Raw genomic sequence first — 20,673 nt, forward strand, 5'->3', positions numbered from 1 at the left:
TGCCAAGCCCACCATTAAACCATGTCCTGAAGCGTTGCATCTGCATGTTTCTTCAACATTTCCAGGGATGGTGACCCCACCACCCCTCTCGGCAGCCTGTCCCAGTGTTCCGCAGCCCTTTCAGTGAATAAATGTTCCCTCACACCCAACCTAAACTTCTGTGGCTCAACTTGAGGCCATTTCCCCTTGTCCTGTCGCTCGTTCCCTGGGAGAAGGGACCGACCCCCCGTGCCCACAGCCCCTGTCAGGCAGCTGCAGGGAGCGATCAGGGCCCCCCTGAGCCACCCCCTCTCCAGGCTGACCCCCCCCCCAGTGCCCCCAGCCCCCCCATCAGCCTTGTGCCCCAGCTGCTTCCCCAGCCCCCAGCCCAGCTCTGGACACGCTCCAGCCCCTCCGCATCCCCCCTGACTCGAGGGCCCCAAAGCTGCACCCAGGGCTCCAAGTGCTGCTGGGTAAGCTTAGATGGAGCAAGCATTGTGACATGAAATAGTGTGGATGTCATCTATGTTATGTTGCCCTCTCCCTTATGCTGCTGTTCATCTTTCTGTCATCCCCATCTGTGAGCTCTTACACTGCCTGGAAGACCATTTGCTTTAACTTTGAAGCAAAAAGAAAGCAGCCCTTTAGCATGGTCCTCTGACATTTTTATCATTCAGAAACTTACAGATTTGCTAAAGTAGGTCTAGATATTAAGTAATTTAACGTGCTACTGTTAAATGTAACCTTGTAATCTGAGCTGAAAAAATGCTTCTGTAAGACGACATTAGTAAGGGTAATGTCAGCAGTGCCTTAAGTTTGCCAAGGCTTTTGGAGTCAAATGTCAAATCTGTTGCTTTGAACCAGGGCAGTGTCACTGCTAATGAGTTTCCAATGTGGAAATTTTTATGTTCCGATCTCTTAAGTTTAAATGCAAGACATTGCTTAAAAACAATTTATCAGTAGATAGCTTTATTCTGCTTATATCTGGAAACTATTTTAATACAGGTTATACAAGGTGAAACCAGATCCAGATGTTTGAAGATACCAACTTGAGTGCAAGCAGTGCCATCTTTTTTGTTTTGTTTTTAAATTCTTGTGTGGTCCTGCTTTTTGTATTGCATCCAGTCCTAAGCATTCAGCCAGGTTGCTGCTGCTTCAACAGGTTCTGAACACCAACGAGAGGCACTGCTGGGATCTTGGTGGGACTTTTGAAATTAATCTCTGCTCAGACTAGATGTGAATTTAGGATCAGGTGGCCTTTCGTACAATAACATATCTGAATTGAGACTATTTTGAGTATATACGACAGATTTTCTATTTTAGGATGAAAAAGTGTGAACACTTGGTGCCAGCCTAGTAACTCCTTCACAAGTACCCACGATCTGTACCCCCAACCACGACCTTCCTGTTCACGTGCTCTTGCATTCTGAAGCCTGTTCTATCTTGGCAAAAGAATAGAAAAACACAACACAAACCTATTCAATATTCCATTCATTGAACAATGTCTCTTCAGTGCACTGGATGAGTCAGAGGTCTTGTTGAAAAAATAAATGTGGTCATGTAGATTTTTCCCAGTACTTGCATGCAAGGGACTACATTGGATTTTACGGACAAGCTTAAGTCTGGTATTTTTGAACTCCTGTATTTGTCTATAACTTTTATGTTTGTCTAAACTTGTGTTTTGGGCAGTCAGACTTTGTGTGTAGTACTGGGTAGCACTGCATACAAGGGGGTTTTTTGTACTGGGCTTCATGGCTAAAGCATCGAATAAGTGAACTTTCTAAAGTTCATAGGTGAGTACTGTTCTAAAGGGGTTGCTTGCAATCTCTTTATTAAAATAAAGAGATTCCAAGTGATTAAGTGATTAGTAATCATTTAATAGCAGTCACTGTTGAGGAGCTGTGGGGAAAACTGGTAGTAATGGAAGAGCTTGAGGAAAACCTAACTGTTTGCTGTTAAGCTGAGTAACTTTGGCATTTCACCAGTGGTCCTCACCATGGCTGAGGACAGCATAGTCCCTTGCTGCTTGTTATTTCGTCTTGTCCTCTGGGCCGTGGGATGCTATCCCATATGCTAACTGTGGGACTCAACAGGCCTTTCTATGAGCTGATTCAGATCATTCGTTTAGAAGAAAACTAATTCTTCCCACCCATCCCACTTGGCTTTCGTACCATTTTGCTTCCTGGGTTAGCATCACTCGGGTTTTGGAGGGGTCTGAGAGCTGGAGGTGGTGCAGAGCTGTGGCAGAAGTGGTTGTTTCAGGTACACTGAAGGGGAGCAGGTCTGTCTCTTCCAGCTGCAATCCTGCCTTGTGTAGCCGCACCCTTTGCCTGCTTGCCAGGGTGAAAAATAGTTATGCTGCCGCACCTCTCCTCAGCCACCCTCTTAATGAACTGAAACAATTTTCAGCACATTTAAATGTTCTTTCAAAAACACTTGTATTAATAACAGCACCAAACATGCACACCAAATTTGATGTGAGCTCTAGATAAAGCTGTATGGTTTAGATATGGGCAAGATGCAAAAGAAGATGGAGAGAGCACGAGTGTGAGAGAAGAAAAAGGAAAACCTCCTGAATGAGTTGCCTGGCTTTGACACTCACAGGTATTCTAGTACACTCACGTTTTTTGTGTACTTTGTTGATATTTCCTTGTATGGAGATGTCGAAAAGTGAAAATGAGGACCTAGTTCCCCTGCAGGAACTAGGGAGACCTAGCAGCTTGCCGGTGTCAAACAAAGAGCTGCTTCAGTTCACAAACTGAACAGAAAACTTGTCTGGCACAAAGTGAATGGGTCTGGCTGTTTGTTACCTTGCCGGGTTAGCGATTTGATTGAGCATATTTTGTGATCACATGAGCTCTATGGCTGCCCTGTGGGAGGGTGCAGTGGGTGGGAGTTATAAGCAGGGCCACATCTTTCAGCAGCAGCAAGTTATGAAATTAGCCTAGGTGTGTTGTGTGACCAGACTTGGAGAAATTAATCTGTTTTCTTTAGTCTTATTTCCGTTGCTATATCCTTTGGCCTTGGCTTGGGAGCTTAGGTACCTACTAACCTGTCCTCTTCTGTTATTTATCTGCTGACTTCGAGGATCTCCACCTGCCTCTTGCTACTGTTGAAACTGCAAGTGTATCTTGAGAAGAGGCGTACAATGTTTTGAGACACAGTTTTGTAATGCAGACATTGCATTGGTGTCTCGCTGATCAACAGCAGGTGAGTGCTCTCCTCCTTCTGACCTGAAGCCAGACCTCCTCTGTGAGGCTTGTATTGGTGGCTCAGCAGGAAGAAGGCATTGTGGTTTAGAAAAAACAACTCTCTGTATTGTCAGATCTTGCTTAAGTGGTCATCATTCTCTCCAACCTGATTTGGAAAGAACTGTTTCCAGACTCAAGAAAGCAAGAAACTGTCCATCAAGAAACCAGAGGCTTAATTTGGCAGGTTGTAATAGCTAGAGCAATTTTATTTTGCGTAACTGGAGGCAGGTGAGATGATAATGCTACAAACACTAGAAGAAACGATGAGGTGGTATTATCTATAGTTAAAAATGTAAAGTCCCAGGTTCAAAGCACAGAAACATAAAAAGGTCCTTACAGTGTGACCTACTCGTACTGAAAGAATAACTATATTAAGGACAAAGGAATCCTAAGAAATATTGGAGCATAATTGTATTGAAATCCCATGTTTCTCAAATAATTTGGGAAAGGCAGAAGTACTCAAAGGAATTCCCTTTTGAGTAGGAATTCAAATTCAAATTGAGCACAGGGAAGGGATAGCAGATGCTGTATGCCTTTTTTCAGCTGTAATTGAGAATGTTAAGCCTTGTCCATTGGAGTGAGAAAACTGTAAATCAGTAGCTAAGGGCAGTTTACATGCAGGAGCCCTTGAAAAAGGAGGGAAGAGGCTAGTGGAGAAGACCTTTGGACTGTTGGAGTGCCTTACCTCCAAAGAGATTATCTGAAAGATGGAGCCAGGCACTTCAGAGAAGTACATGCAGGGTGAATGAGAGACAGTGGGCTTAAAATGAAGCAGGAGAGATTTGGCTTGATATAAAGAAAAGGATTAGTATTGGCCTTTCTACCATGAGAGTGATCAGAATTCCCAGCGAGGTTGTGCAGTCTCTTTCCAGTTTTCAAAATCTAACTGTGTAAACACCTGAGCCAACCCGTCTGACCTCTTAATTTTCCTGCTTTTAGCAGATCAGGCTAGAGACCTCCTGAGGTCCCTTCCAGCCTGAATTACTCTCAGATTCTATGTTAATTTTTCAGCAGTGCTAGAAGGAGTGGGAAGGGAGGAATTATTTCATGAAAGTTTAGCTTGAGAGGTGGAGGAAAAAGACTTGGGAAGCTTACAAGGACCCCTCCCCAGCAGTGAGGGAACTGTTAAATGGGTGATTTGGAAGGAACTGGGATGCATTGGGTAACACAGGCAGCTAGCAGATTTCAGAGTTTGCACTGAGAAATAATTTTCAGGGTGATAGTGCTGATGTAGTTCTTGCTGACATTCACTTAAATATATCAAGGTCTTAGAAGACTGTGGGATTAACAGAGAAAAGAAGGAACTGTTACATGGGCTGAAGTAGACTATAATCAGTAAACAAAGATAAGCATACCAGTTTATTGTGGGTGTCCCTTCCACCTCCCATCTCCTGCCCCATTTTGATTTCCTAGCTAATTGAGTTGCCAGTCCATTCCTTACTCTTCTTACGTTATTTTTTGTTTTTGCAATTTAATGCACTCATCTGCAGCTTCTAAAAGGGGATTAGATTCTGCCGAATACATTTCTTTAATAAAAGAATGGCTCAAATCAGAGAAAAAACACGGAGTAGTTCACTGGAATCAGCCTTTGCACACCGTATGAATAGCAAATATTTGTTCAGCTATGGTCAAGCAGCTGGTCAGATTGATGAGGTAAATTGCCTGGAGTCGCAGTATTCTTTGCCTTGTTTTTCCAAAGTGTGTGCATTAGAAGATCTGAATTATAAAATAAAGGTAAAAAAAATACTTTCTATTTTATTAATGCAAAGGCCGGGCTATACATGTTGTTAAATTAAAGAACAATGTTACCAGAGGTGTTAAAATAAAAATCACTTATTTGCTGGAACAAAAAACAAAACCAAAAAAATGCCTGACCTGCTCTTCATGTTACCTTTCTAAAATTACCAAGTGAGTGTTGGGTTTCGGTTAGTCCCAAGTAAGGAGGTAGGTCTTCACTGAATAACTAAGATGGAATTTAGCAGTCAAGCCCATGGCAGTGCTTCAGGATATGGCGGGGTGAAATGATGGCTATAAAACCTTATTGGGCTAATTCATTCCAACAAAGCCCTCAGCGCTGTTTGGGGAGGATTGCTGACCCCTTTTGCTGGCTCTCCTGGTCATCTCGAAGTAAACTGTCTGAAAGCAAATAAGGCAGGAAAAAAGTTTTTTTTCAGCAGGTGGTGTGGTCAGTGTGTGCTACGTTTTGAGTAGTGGTGCAGTCCTACTCAGTGGCTTATCCACAGAAGGAGATTTAAAAATTATTTCAGAAATGAAAGAAATGGACTTCTGAAAAGACAAGACAAAAAGTGTGCATAGCTGAGGAACTTTCTGAGGAAATATGAATTGGCAGCCAAATAAATTTTTTTTCTAAGCTTTTTTCCTCAGTTTTTGAATATTTAGCTTACCATACAAAAGAATGTTACAGAGGGTGTGTGTGATACATTTGACAGCAGATATATTTTGGTAATATTAAATGGGTTTAACAGATTCAGCAATGTTTTTTCTGCTACTGAATTGATGGTGACACTCATCGGAAAGGAGATTTACTGCTTGTTGTGTTTTAACCCCAGCTGGTAATTAAGTACCACGCAGCCGCTCGCTCACTCCCCCCTCACCCCAAGGGATGGGGAGGAGAGCTGGAAAGGAATGTAAAACTCGAGGGTTGAGATAAGAACAATTTAATAAATGAAATAGAATAAAAATGAAAGAACAATAATAACAATCATGACAATAACAGTTATAATGAAAAGGGGAAGGGAAAGAATAAAATCCAGAGGGAAAGGAAGAAGGGAACACGTGGTGCACAACTGCTCACCGCCCGCTGACCATCCCCGAGCAATGATCTGCCCACCCTGGCCAACCCCCCAGGTATGTATACCAGGCATGGCATCCCATGGTATGGGATACTGCTTTGGCTAGTTCGAGTCAGCTGACCTGGCTGTGTCCCCTCCCAGTTCCTTGTGTCCCTCCAGCCTTTTCACTAGCAAGGCCTGAGGAACTGGAAAGTCTCACATCAAAGCCAAAACACAGCACAGTACTAGTTCCTAAGAAGATGATTAGCTCCATCCCAGCTGAAACCAGGATATTGCTGTAGTGGTGTTCCCAGATTCCCTTTTACCAGTTGCTTTGAACCTCTTCTAGACCGTTGTTACTTTAGTAACTAAGGGTGTTTTACTGCAAAAGACACATTGCAGCCTTTGATTATGGGTATCACCACATATGAAATTCTGGAAACATTTTGTTTTGTTGCTGGAGTTGTTTCACTTTTTCTTCCTAACATACTTTGTCCTTCTTTAGCTGCCAATTAAAAAATATTGTATTCAATACTTAATAAAAGTGATGTGTTTCACTACTTTGGTTTTAACAAATTTTATTTTATAGCAGATACTGCTCATTATTCACTGCCTCAGCAGGAGCATGGTATCAGTGTGTTACGTTCAACCTCAAACAGGGTGCTGGTTGTAGGCTTGAGCATCTAAGGCTACAGACACTAAACCTGGCTTTTCTTTGGCTCTTACTAATAAGGTAAATGAGGAAAAGGCACGCTTGCCAGGAATGACAACATTTTGGTCTTGCTGTTCCAGGAGAGCTCCCAGTTCATCAGCAAACAGGCATTTGTATGTTTTTCTAAGGAAGATTTGTCCCATTAAGGATATGAAAATTTGGAAAGTAATCAACATTTTCCTTTTGAGGAACTAATTTTCCTAGCATCAGCAGCAAGCTGATGGCTCCTGTCTGATCATTAAGTAGGAATGACTGAGCTGAGCATCAGGGGAGGTATGCAGGAGTGAAGTAGTCTGCTTGCCCATAACCAGCACTGATGGGAGGCTGGGGTGGGGTGGGATGGTCCTTGATGACGGCCTTCTACACAGAAAGCTGGCGTGAGAAGTTTGGTTTAATTTTTGTGAGTGCTCACAGTTGCTGGCTTTGAACAGATACATGATGTGATAAGACAAGAGGAAATGGCCTGAAGTTGCACCAGGGAAGGTTTAGATTGGATATTGGGAAAAAAGTCTTCACTCAAAGGGTGGTAAAGCATTGGAACAGGCTGCCCAGGGAGGTGGTAAAGTCACCTTCCCTGGAGGGGTTTGAAAGACATGTATATGCAGCGTTTAGGGACAGGGTTCAGTGGTGGGCTTGGCAGTCCTGGGTTAACAGTTGGACTTGATGATCTTAAAGGTCTTTTCCAACTTAAACAATGGTATGATTCTATAACCTTGACTAGTAAAGCATGGCTCTTGTGAATAATCAAGAAAAGCCTTAATAAACGATGTTCTTGAACTTTTGCTTTAATCCAGGATTTGAATACTTCATTTGCTGATCATTTATAGGCTGCTAACCTCAGCTAGACACTTAATAAGTAATGTTGCAACTAGAAGTAAATATAAATATATGTAGTCGTCATGGGGGCCCTTACTGGAGCTTCCCAAGCTTGTAAGCACTGAAGCGTTCTGGTTCTAATAGGGATTGATGGGTTTTTTCTCCTGCCATGAGAGGTTGTTTGTGTGCACCAGCTGGCTTGCTTTTCTGCATGCTTCTGTGAATAATTCAGCTGGTTTCTTTTTTCAGCTTAGTTTATAATTTTGTAGTTCAGCCAGGATCTCTGAATCACTTAATCTGTGTCTTTGTGATCGCATCAGATGATTTATGTGGATCCAATATAAAGTCTTTTAGGGAAGCCTAATTTCCTAGTAAAATTATATTGTATTATGTTATTGTGTAGCTTTACCATGGATACTGATTAAGATTTTTTTAAAAAATACATACTACCTTTTTATTTTAAAATGTCAGTGTGTGCATTCATAATAAAACTTGGCCCGGTAGCCAGTCCCACCCCACCCCAGTTATTTCAAGATCAATGTTAAATGCCTTTTTGCCTTTCTTTCCTCTAAAAGCATGGTTTGACAATACATGTGAGGGTGTGGTGATAATGTGTCAGGAAACTAATCAAACATAACCCTGAGACCTAGAAATCCATTGAAGAAGTTTCATAGTTTACAAATTGAAATAACTTGTGTATGGTCTAGGTACTTCAGGTTACAGGACTTCCGTTTGTACGTTTTGAATGCACTGTGAATTTTGAATGCTGTGCTGTGCTGTTCTCTGTGTGTTTTGGGATTTTCTGGTAGGTCTTTAAAAGATTTTCATGGTGTAATTAATGCATTGGATCTGCCTGTAGTCATGGATTTCTGAATCAGGCTGCTTCGGTCTTTCGTATTGTACAATGTGCCTAAATGACATCCTTGCTGTGAACTGTTGGGCTTTGTGGTTGCTGCCAAAGTGCTAATAAGAGCTTTTTTTCAACTAGTAGATATGAGGTGCTCAGTTGCTTGTAAAACATGTGCAGCTGATTTTGTAACTTGGGTATTCGTGGAGAGAGAAAAAAAAAATAGCAATGTCACTGACATCCGAAAGGTGTACTATAAAAATAAGGCTTCATACAAGATGTAAAAGTTTAATAGTCTGAAGTGTCTTCATCTTGCTCATTAATCACAGTGCCTTATGTAATGAGTGTGTAGAGGACGTGAAAAGAAAAAAAATGGCTCTTTGGATCACAAAGGGGGTTACAACTTAACAGCTTCAAACAGCATTAAATGGTGCATATGTCCTCTTTTATTTTTCACACAGACATCTGTCAAGGCAGGGGATGATTTCATGATATCAGGCATTTATTGCCAAGTTAAATATGAATTTTGTTTTGTGACTGGTTGTCTTAACTGAATTATACAGAGAAAATTCTATCTAACCAGTAATTTTCTTCTATTAGCAATGTTACTAGAGAGGACTGCATATTAAAGTTGTTGCAAAAAGCACTATAGAAGGGTGGGTTTTTTTCTTTATGGTCCCCCATTTCTATATCTGGTTGTTTCTAGATTTGCATCTTTGGGGTCAGTTTTCAGTGAGTCTTTTGAGGTAACCACAGAATAGAATGTGGTCTGAGGCTGCTCCGGAATGTTACAGAAATAGAAACTGTCAATGCAACCAAGTGAAGGGAAGAGAAGCATCTTTGTACCTAGCAGCAACTCATCTTCCCGCTCCTTCCCCATTGCATGCTCTAGGCTAAAATGACTTGGTTCAGACAATTATTTCTGGCCTAATTCATTATAATGGTTGATTACTACATGCCAGGCATAATTATTCTGCTTTAATATTGTATCCCTGATGCATCGAGGAGGTGACAAGCAAAACGTCTGAATTTTTTCATCTCTGCAGTACACTGAAATTTTGGTTATTTTGAAATGCCATTTTCTTAATAGTGTTGAAAAGGGGAACACATTGCATGCATACAGAATCCTTTCAAAAGCTTTTCATGTCTGTATTTTACCAAAATAATTTTTCATCTGTGTCAGGAAAATATTTTTTAAGCTCAGAATTTAAAAGATACTGTTCATTGATCTGCCACTCCTAGTCTGTTTTTTTTTTCACCTTCATTTGTTGGCTTTTGTGGGAAGCAGACAGTACATTCCCAATTTACCAGATGATTTCCACCAGTCTTCCCCATGTGTATAGCTTTCCTCAGCTTGTTAAAGGGGATGGCAACACTTATGATTTACATAATAATGAGATATGAAAGCTATATCTGGTTCAAAAAATTTTGTGCATAACCTCTGGGTGAAGATTCTAATCAACTTTACAGAACATATCAATTAAGTGTTTCAAAAACAGTTTCCATGCTTACAAGTCTGCAGGGTGTATTGTATTTTGAAGCTTGTATCTGCTGTGGAAATACAAAGTGTAATTTAATACAAGCTTAATGAAGACGGTTCTTCATTTGTCTTCCTGGTGCAACGGTAGATAAAAGTATGTTTCACTGAAAGGAAACATCTCAACTTACATAAAACAGGACTAGTTTCTAAATCATGGTAAGAGTAGGAGCCAGGGTCAGACTGGTACACCCACAGATGTTTGTACAGGCAGCATCTGCCAGTCTGTTCCTGTATTCTACAGAGAGCCCTTATGGGCTAGAAGGGAGGTGGTAGAGTTTGAGCTTCTCCTGTCTCCCTGTGGAGTGAGCTTAAGGATTTACTGAAGCAGTGTAAGAACAATTAATTAATTGGGCTAACTGAGCCTGGAAACTTGCCAGGTTGCTTTTGTGATGCAATTATTTAACCTTCTTTTACTCTGTCAAATGCTGACTCCTGGCAGATGAAGCAAATAATGGCTTAAAGCCAGGCAGCTCATGATTTAAAAAGGAGCATTTCTCTTGCCTTTCAACATACACATGCAGTTTACAAGTGTGGATTTGTGCAGAACAGAATAACCTGGAATGCACACTTTTCTCATCCTGACTGTAATGCATACTTCATTCACCTTGACTTTTTTTTTAGTTTGTAAAATTTTAAAGTGCCACCTTTGTCTACCAACTGCTTTGAAACATTGAGGTGACAAGTATGTATATAAATGTGTCAGAATGTAATTTTTAAATTCTAACATACTTGGCATTGTTTTGCCAATAGCAAAACTGCTGATGAGTGAATCAGACTAAGTTTAGGCCAAGAGAAAGCATGCTAAGGCAATTAATGGTGATAGTCCCATTATGTAAATGTGCACAAAGTGGAAAACTTGGTCTACTACTAACACATTGATAAAAATTACTTCCCTTTCTATCATTAAGATACATGCAATTAGCTAGTCAGTATTTGTCTAGTTTCTAGAATTTGATGTTTCAGTGCTTTCATTGTATATGCAAAGGTTTAATGAAACTGTATATTTAAGTAGTTGTGTATCTCCACGTAACTATTTTTACATGCAGACAGGTTTTGTACTTCGGTAACTTAAATTCTGTCAAAGGGAGGAAAGTCCTGCAGCAAATGAAGAATTACCAGTAACAGATTTTCGGTAAAGTTGTGCTAAACTTCTAATACTGCTTAAAAGCCATCTTGATGCTCTTGGGATGTTTAAAATAGGATCTTTGAAATAGAATTTCTTACAGGTTAGGCAAATGTGTCACCATATAGAATGATCAGATGTCACTTATTTCCATTTTAAACATATTCGTATAATACGAAAGATTATAATCAAGATATTTTCACACTTCACTTAGCTCATCGTATGCAAACTAGAGTAAGGCATCAATGGATAGCCCTGACTTTAGAAAATAGCAGTGATTTGGGATAAAGGACTGCTGTTTGACTGTTTTGCAAACTTAACATCTGTAAGGAAGTGTTGTTCTTTTCTGGATATTTAAAGATAAAGCTTCACCTGCTTGTCAGGTGACTGATTTTCCATGTGTTTCAAAGACAACATGAACATAAGCTTAGCTGTGGCTGAAATACTGTGCTATAGAATGAGTCTTGGAATGAAGGTATGTTGTGTAGAGGAGAAAAAAAAGGGACTTTTTACTAGAAATTGCATGCCAGAATGGACTTCAGGTTACATGAAAAGTTAGAAGTGCTTCTTTATAGCTGTGATTGCAAAGCATGAGTTTTATAGAAGAGCAAACAATTGCAAACAGATGTACTTACCGTGATTAACAAAAAAACCCACCCCAAACTGCTCAGTTTAGCAGTCTAACTAATCTTTATAGAGTAACTTATTTCAGTATAAAGTTCAGTTAATGATGAAAATACAGCTTGTAATACAATTTTAGAAAAAGAATCAAAGGTTAAGATTGGAATGGGAAAAATATGAGTAACTAAAAATGTAGAACCAAGAATACTTAATAGACTGCTTATTTACAGACAGTTGTGAGGTGTCCTGCTGGTTCATCAAAACACTGCTGGTAATTTAGCTACTAGGGAAGAAAGAATCCGATGCTAAACTTTTCCACTATTTCTGCAGTTTGTCTTTAAGCATTTATATGTTGAACTTTGGTTCATCTTCAGGGACTTTCTTTCCTCAGGGACATATTTCAACCCTAACTATGTGTAACTGTCAGAATCCATGTTCATATGAGATATGTCTGCAGACTTGGACAGTTATGCTACATTCATCTTCAAAAAAGAAAATGCTAGGCTTTCGAAACACCCTCATAATATTTGGCTTTGGGATGTTAATTTCAGTTAAGCGGCGACCTTGGCAAGCATTTTTATGGTTTGGTCTTTGGTTTGGTATCTGGTATTAATAGGAGGCCAACTGTTTGGGAAGATTCTGACCTTGCCTTTTTGCCAGCTTTTCAGTGCCACAGCACGAAGATGCCCTGCAATGTACGGCCCTGCCTGCTGAGGCTGTTCAGCACCCAGGAGAGCTGCTGCTCCTCTTCCTCCTCCTCTTCCTCAAGGCCCTGTTTGTGACCACCAGTTTAGGCATAAATATAACCATCCTACTGTACTTCAGCACCGCGCCCTATTTTTTCCTCAGGATATCAGCAACCAGTATTGGCTACCAGGGTGCTGTAACAAATGGCATACCTTGGAGTTTGAAAGTTGGGTAACAAGGGATGTGTGACATTGCTTGCATCATATATGACTGAGAATATAGATTTGATATAGAATAATAACTCGGCATTCATTTCAGGAATTACATGTGGCTACGGCTATGCATCTCACCCTTGAGGAAGAGCTTTATCCTGCTGTCTCTCCATAGTCAATCTTCTACATGTTTTTTACTGCTAGCAAGGGCTTTCTGAAGGCTGCTGATCTACTGTAAATGCATCTTGCTGGAAAGGTAAATGTTGTGTTCATAGGAGTGTGGATTTTTTTTCTTCACACTGTTTACTGCAGTTCTTAGAGCTACATTTGAGACAGCAGCATCCTTGAGTTTTTTGTGACAGGAATTGTTGTTCAGATGTTTTTTTCATCCTTATTACAGATTAGATGTACCAGTTAGTAGATATTACTTGCCTGTATTGGTTTTGAGCCTTTGAGTAGTAAGCATCCTTAAGGAACTTTGTCCCTCGATATTGGATATGATTTCTCATTGGCACGGTGTGAGGCTGTATCAAGAATGCTTAAGCTTGCAATGCACGTGCATGATATGACTCAGAAGCTCATGTTCTCTGCAGTCTTCATGCTGTAACAGCTGTAGTTTCAGAGCTTTGCCCTGTTAGCATGGGAGACGAACCATCCGTTGATGGTTTTGTTGTCGTCAGTCTTTGTATTGGTGGCGTCTCTTTTCTCTTCCTGTGTGCTTTCACTACCAGCAATTTCCTCAGGACTGGTTGGCACATTTACTTGGAGGACAGATAGCATGAGAAACTGAGCCATTTCTTCTGCTGGCTGCGTGGTTCAATGTTCCTCAGCACCATCTTTTGATTCCCCAGCTGTTACACCAAGTGTTACTGGTTTTCCTTATTGTTATGTGTCATCATAGTTCTTAAAAATGCCTTGATTATTTTTGTTTCATAGTGGACAAAAATCACAGATGTCAGAGTAATTATTTCTTTTGCTATTTTTTGTTGTTTCTGACTTGTAGTTTCTTGACATCTTATAGTGATGCAGTGTTCCTTTTATAATTCTTCTAGGATGATGCAAAATAAAGCTTGGCAAGTTGTTTCACTTAACAAAAGCATTGACCAGGCATGTCTAAAGGGTGGAATTAGTAATGATGCCTGCTGAATTGATTCTTCCAACTCCACTAACCCTTCAAAATTCATTGACAGGCTGTCCCCAGAAGCTCTGCAGATTTACTTTAAATTTTTCCATGGGTGACTTTTGAGTTATGTTTTAGGCTGGCAACTTGCCGCCTCCTCAAACCATCCAAGAATCACCTCTTTAGGGAGAAGCCAGTGTTCACACCCTTGACTTTTACTTTATACTGAAGGAGCTGGCGGAAGTTTCTGCAGTGATCTGTTGATATATCTGAGATTGTGATTGTGTTTGCCAGTGGCTAAACACTGGAATCCTTAAGGGTTTCATCTTGCAGATCTAACGTGTCTTACTCTTTTCGTCCATGTTTAATGCACAGTCATCTCATTTAGAAATGTTCCTGTTCTTGACCTCTGCAGATTCACAGCCAGGAGCCATTTCCTTACTTTAGCAAGTACTAGGCTCTCACAGAGTGTGGTACACACAGTCACCTTGTAGAGAGCGTTTGCATGACAGACTCTTGAGACCTTCTGCCAGCACAGTGTGGTGCATGGTTTCCTACAGCTGCTCCCAGTGATAATTTAAGTGCATATTACTGATAGGACTGGAGAAGTTGCTGCCTTCATAGAAAGCTCACCTTTCCATGAGCTGTTCAGTGTTTGTCTGTGTCTCGCTCATCTTCCCTCCTCCGCCAGAAGCCTCCAAGGACTCGTCAGCGTAGGGATACAAAGCTACGAAGGAGCTGGACCAGCACTGAATGTGCTCTGCCCTGTATGTTCATGCACTGAGGAGAAGAGGCTGCTGCACTTTGGAGTGTCCTTTTCTGGTGGTGATGAAGGAAATAATGTTCTCGGTTAGGCACGTTGTGTTTATTTATGAACTACATAGCTCACATATGACCAATTCCTACTTAAAAAAAGCCTTTGCTAAGCACTGTCATCCAATGGGCAGAGCTACAGTAAAATACTTGAGATTACAAAGTCAGGATTTTGCGGTGCCATGAGGCACGGCAGCTGTATCGAGGCAGTAAAACATGGGCTTGTTTCCTTTTCATGTGGTTTTGAAGAGTGTCGAAGCACTTAGTGTTCACCACCTACTTTTCAGAATTGAAAATACGCTAGTTGAAATTTTGGAACCCAGCAAGTGGGTAGCCAATGAAAAATAATTCATGAAAACTCAATAAAATGCAGGTAACTTATTTAGGTAATTTAGCATTAAGATTCTGTTAGCTATAGTGCTAACACTGAAATAAAAACATGCCTGGGTAGGCTTGGGGTAACCGCATGTCAGATTCTTTCTGTACTAATCAAAGAATAATTTTTATAGATAATTTTATGAAATGCTAACACTTTCATCTCTGCCTAGATTAATTTTCTTGGCACCTCTGATGTATTTTACAATATGACAGATATTCCAGGCGGAGAACTAACTGCTTAACCCAGTGTCTAGCTTTATCCAGGCTTCCCAGCTGGTTTGCTGAGACTGAGGAACCTCATATTGCTTTTGTGTAATCTAATAACTAGAGAGAAAGTGAGGCTAAATGACAGCAGCTGTGGCCCCAACATACCAGATGTGGCTAAGCGGCTTTTTTTGGAAGAGGTGAGGGATCACAAAGGACCCCAAATGATGGGTTAATCCCACTGAGGCTCTGAGGGCGAGGGGGTGGGGAGCAAGTGTCAGGAGGAATCCACCCCCAATCCTTTGAGAAAGGAACAAAGAAAAGCTTTGCTAGGCAGCGAAGTCTGACTTGCCATTGGGGCTGCAAAAGTCGACAGAGATGCTTTTGATTTTGGACTTCTCTTAACCTGATTCAAGGAAAATTCTTCCAAGTCAGCATTCCAGCAAAATCAAAGAATTTCCAAATGCGGTGAGATGCCAAAGTTTGAGATATTCTGGTTTAAATGAGACTTTCTTTTCAACCCTCTCTTTTGATGTGCTGCTTCCATGGCATACCTCTTCAACTGGGTGATACCCGGCAAGGTGGCTGATCTGCGTAGAGGTTTGATTTAAGAATTACTTGGATCATTTATGAAGCTGTGAAGTTACGGTATGGCAAATTTGTGTTGCGTGCAGCATTTGTCACTTAAAGGATTTTGCTGAGATTGCTTTAGCGTTCCAAATTACTTATGCTGTAAGATAAACTGTTCTTTCTCCTGGCGCTTCTTGTCTGGTGGTTTGTGGGGTTCCCCCCTGACCCCAGCTAAAAGCGATGCATCTTCTTTGGTACCCTTTTTCTTTCTTTGTAGAAATTACTTGGAGTGTAATTTGCGATTTTGATCAGCTGTTCCCAGGCACAAAAATCTGCTCAAGTGTTTGCGGTTTTAGTTTTGTTTTTATTTCATTCTTGTTTTGATATGACTATATAACATACATATATATACATATTTAAAAACTGTATTTCTGTATTTCTTATGCTAAAAAAATTTCTGCTCAAGAAGAATGGTAACCAAAGCATTTCTGTCTTGTGTTCAAATTTTATGTTAAATATTTACACAGTTTTTATGTTTTTATGAGAAAAAACTTGATAGATTCTGTTTGGTTGTAGGTTGAAATACCTGCAATGATTGAAGCACTCCAGCAATTGCATGTTTTTTTCTTACCTGTTTTGAAGAGTGTCTTCAAGCTCTCACTTCTTGTTCTGGCATGCTGTCAGTAACTTTAAATGATGCATATAGAATCATAGAAACACTTAGGTTGGAAAGGACCTTTAAGGTTCACTTAATTGCAGGGGATGTTAGAATGAAGTGACTTTGTTTCTGATAGCAGTGTCCTCTGATGCGGAAGGGAGCTGGATATTTGAGGAAATGTGTTTAGAGCACATACTGCTATGGACAACATTAAACAAAAAAACCCAAAACCAACCCTTCTGTATTAAGGCAGATACCCAAGAAACATTTTAAAATGCAGAGTAAGAACTTTTCTGTGTAAAATCTGACTGAGGAAAAGGGGTTCTTTTTTCTTGTTTTCATTCCTAAGCCGTATCACTCGTCCGGACGAATTAAAAATGACTGTTACTAGTAACAGTCAATCTTACATATATATAATTTTATAGCTTCATTTCCGAAGGGGATGAATCCAGTGTAAATCATGCTGCTCTTTCTGCTGGTTGCCTGCAGAAAACTCCGGTAATGATGAAGACAAATAACCCAGCAAAATCCCAGGTCTAGGGCACATTGTCGGCTCTTACTGCACACCTGATAACTGAGGTCAGAGAATTCTTGGAGTTCTGTCAAATGCAAGACATAAATCCATTCAAGCACTAAGTGTGCTAAGACTCACAGATTTTTATTTCTTTATTTTTTAATTTTGCTGCCCTAAGTTTCGATTCCTTGTGTGACTAGGGTAGAAAAAAAGTTTAAGGTTTGGCAGAAAGCAAATTGCCAGAGGTAGGCGGTTTTACTTAATCCATATATGTAATTCATGCTTTTTTTTTTTTTATTCCCCTTCCTCCTTAGTTTGCTTTGATATGTTCTTTCACCAGTATGTTGCTGGAAGAATGTGCTTGAAGCAAAGATCTAAATGTAAAATTTTACGTTTGTTTCCTAATTAAAGTCAAGGTAATTATCTGCCGAAATTTCTAAAACTCACCTTCTACTTGAGTACATTTTCAAAAATATAATCAGATATTTTTAATGTCTTTATTCTTGATTATATTTCATGCTATTCTGATATATTTGCCGGGTATGGAGAGATAAAAGTCCACTTTGTTAGTGGAACTGCATGATATCTCAGTCTTTAAGCAAATGTGATTTTTGGGAGTGTGGTTTTAAGCTATTTGAGATCACTGTTCTCATGTCTATGCTGAGATCTAAAAAAAGGATAAAGGCAATAAAATTCTGGTGGGGTTCGTTTTTTGTACTAAGCTTACTGCTAGTTTTGGGTGAAGCCACCTTGTTCCGTTGGTAGAATAATGGAAGTACAGATTCTGAAATGGCTCAGAAACTTATTTTGGGTTTCTATAGAAGTTTTCCTTTTATTCTAGTCTGTGTAAAATGACTTTATCTTTTACTGGTGGATTCTGCAATACGGTTTTAAAACAGGATATCAGACGACAACAGTGAATAAAAACTAGTGCTAGAAGGAGATTATGACCACCTAGAATCTGAAAGTGGACAGACACTCTGATGTGCTGCATGGTGCGGAGTGGGCAACATGATGTAGAGTTTGAAAGGGACTGCACAGATGTGCTAGGGTATGTTCTCTCAAGCCTTAGTATATTGAGCATTTCTGATGCCCCAGAAGGGTGCAGAGCCAGGTTTGTCAGCTTCATTGGCTTCCACTACCCTGCAAGTCTTTTGTGCTGCGTTCTGTGTTACGGTAAATATCTCCAGAGCCAGGTTCAGCACAGGTGCTGTAGACAAACCCACTATTCCTCTGTTGTATATCTCCAAGACGCTCATTTTCATATGTGCACAGATTGTGCTGCATGGCTGGTATGTGTATGGCCGTGAAGGTCTCTGACAGGCCCAGGTCTTTGTTGCTAATGTGACTGATTCAAAGTGAGCGAGTTTAATCATAGGTATCATGAAAATGAGAAGGCTTATTTAAAAACTTTTCAAAACAATATAAATTTATTTTTTTTGTTTCTTTAGGAGACATCACTCAGAAAGGCTATGAAAAGAAAAGAGCAAAGCTGTTAGCACGGTACATACCACTAATTCAAGGTAAGAGACTGCATATAAGTTACACCTTTTTGCACTAGATCTGTGAAAATATGTAATGGAAAAGTTCTCACTAAATAGAATAGATGAATTAATAGCATTTGATTGAGCTGGCATCTAACCAGTAGTAGAAAATGGCTACAAGAGAAGTGCAGAACAAGAGAAAATGTGGTCTGAAATGTGGGGGTTTTGTGAAATGTTAAGTGGTAACATTTTTGTCAGCAAACTTTAGTTTGAGAACTGCATCCAAGACTTCAAGATAACTTTAAAGATGAGTAAAGTTATTCCTGAAAGCAAGTTGGCCAGTTTCATTAAATGAAAACAATCACTAGTTGTCACTCTTGTTCTTTAGTGTCCTTTTTTGCACATGCCCTCTGCCTCCCCCTGCCCCAATTTCTTCAAAATACTGACCTTTTATTACAAACTATTACTTCTTAAGCTGGTTATCATCAGTCTTTATCTTCAGTGGCCAAAAGCTAAATGCCAAACTCTTAAAATTTATTTTTATATTAGGACACTTAAATCACTTGGCGTTAAAGCTGTTGTGGTGCCATTGAGCCTTGGCCTTGTATAATAACCCTAGGCCAATTCTTCTGTAGTTTGAGAGACTCCAGTTGAGATAAGGGAAAATGAGAAGACAACAGAGGTGGGTGGAACGGATAACGAGACACTGTAGGTAGGTGAGAGAAGAAGAACTGGTATTAATTTACAATGTTAGTTTATGCTTTCAGATCAGAGAACAGAGGACTTGCTGCTGTGATTTTCATCCTGTTTTGGTTCTGATATGTACAGAAGTTACTGATTTGAAGGAGAAACGGGCATCTCCGGACAGTTTTTTGTGCATGTTGTTGAACTAGATGATAGTCTCTTTTACTTTTGAAATCTTGATGTAGTGACCCCTGCGGCTCCATAGCAGGATATACAAAAGCTTTATTCTCATGAGTTCTGCTGACTGCTGAGGAATTGTGTTTTAGAAAAAGTTTTACGGTACGCGTGTGGCGTTAAACAGTGTTTCATCATCGGGTTTCTTAGCACAGGTTCATTGTGTTGTTAGTGGTTCTCTTTGTTGTGTTTTGTTTTTTAAGAACAGCTGTAGTTTTTCCCTTAGCAAATTTATAGTACTCTGTAGACCATACAGGACTTAACTCACCTCTGTAAAATGGCTTATTCCTTGAATAGCAGCAGTTTGGTCTTTTTTGATAAATACTGCAGTCAGCAGCTAGCTCTAGCTTTACCTGCCACAGCTTCTCCTCCTTACACCATTTTTCGCTAAGGAGCTGTCTCGCTTTTCTGTTCAAAATACACTGTCCTCCAGCTCAGCTTAAAGATTTTGAGACCAGGCTAAGTGTGGATTTTGGTTGAGGATTAGCAGTTGTGAGAAATGTTCTGTCAGGGAACTCTGTCTACTAGAAAGTCGTGTCTTCAGATTTTTCTGTCTCTTGTTTTAATCTCTCATAACCATTGATTTACCGTGTCTTCTCTCTATTGATGGGGATTTTTTATATATTATGTTTTATTTCCTCTCAACCCTTAAACTGAAAGACTGCATAAATTGTTCAAGGTCTGAGCTCCTAAGTGTAGCTTAGAGAAGTACAGCACTTTGTCTTCCATACTTTTAAAGTAAGTTTTAAAGCTAGGATGCAGTGTAAAGCACCTTTATTCCCCTTTTCGGCATGAATACTGCTGACTCTGTCATATTCTAACTCTTGGGGTCTTAGAAGCAACACTGACTCCTGTGCAGGATTTCCAGGGTTGTTAGACAGATTAAATTCAGTTGTGTGCTCTAGAAGCCTGCTGTGATACCTGTATAATTTCTGAAGGTGTTTTGTAATATCCTGTTTAGGTAACCTGCTCATTCAGGAACTCAGTCGGCTGAAGCAGTGTATGAAACTACAGAATTGACTTGTTAGACAGCTTTGGAATTAAAAAAACAAAAGGAGTAGGGAAAATATGTTAATGGCAGTTTTTTAGAATTGTTTTTCACTGAAGCTTCTCTTTCAAACTTGAGGTGTTCAGGAGTATTTCACTCAGTAGTGACTTCATAGAATCTAGGTTAACACCTTAACATCCTGGACTATAATTGTAAGAAAGCATGTCCTAAGGAGATGACAGTGCAGCGCAGCAGTCTCCTAGTTTGTCTGTGATCTGGTATTACACTCAGCGAAGAATCCTAGGTCCCTTTAGATTTCCAGCTGCTTAAAATTTCTTCTTTAGTCAGGTTTTGCCAAATCATTTTAAGGAGTGGTTGAAAATTAGCTGATCCTGTGGTTTGTCCTACTTGCTTGATATCACATTTTCTAAGAAATACCTACCTGA

General features: G+C 40.0%; 1 protein-coding gene across 3 annotated transcripts in view; it reads left to right on the forward strand.

The window, feature by feature from the left end:
• The window catches only part of DIP2A (disco interacting protein 2 homolog A), a 121,876-nt gene that overhangs the window by 17,592 nt on the left and 83,611 nt on the right, over positions 1 to 20,673 (forward strand). For all 3 annotated transcript variants that reach the window (XR_005105950.1, XM_037398581.1, XM_037398582.1), the window contains exon 2: positions 18,289 to 18,360. Coding sequence is in view for 2 of the 3 variants with exons in the window: in XM_037398581.1 (XP_037254478.1) it covers positions 18,289 to 18,360 (72 nt within the window). In the remaining variant the exon portion in view is untranslated. The remainder of the gene's footprint in view (positions 1 to 18,288; positions 18,361 to 20,673) is intronic.

Source organism: Falco rusticolus, chromosome 8, assembly GCF_015220075.1.
Source record: "Falco rusticolus isolate bFalRus1 chromosome 8, bFalRus1.pri, whole genome shotgun sequence".
Taxonomy (NCBI): Eukaryota; Metazoa; Chordata; class Aves; order Falconiformes; family Falconidae; genus Falco; species Falco rusticolus.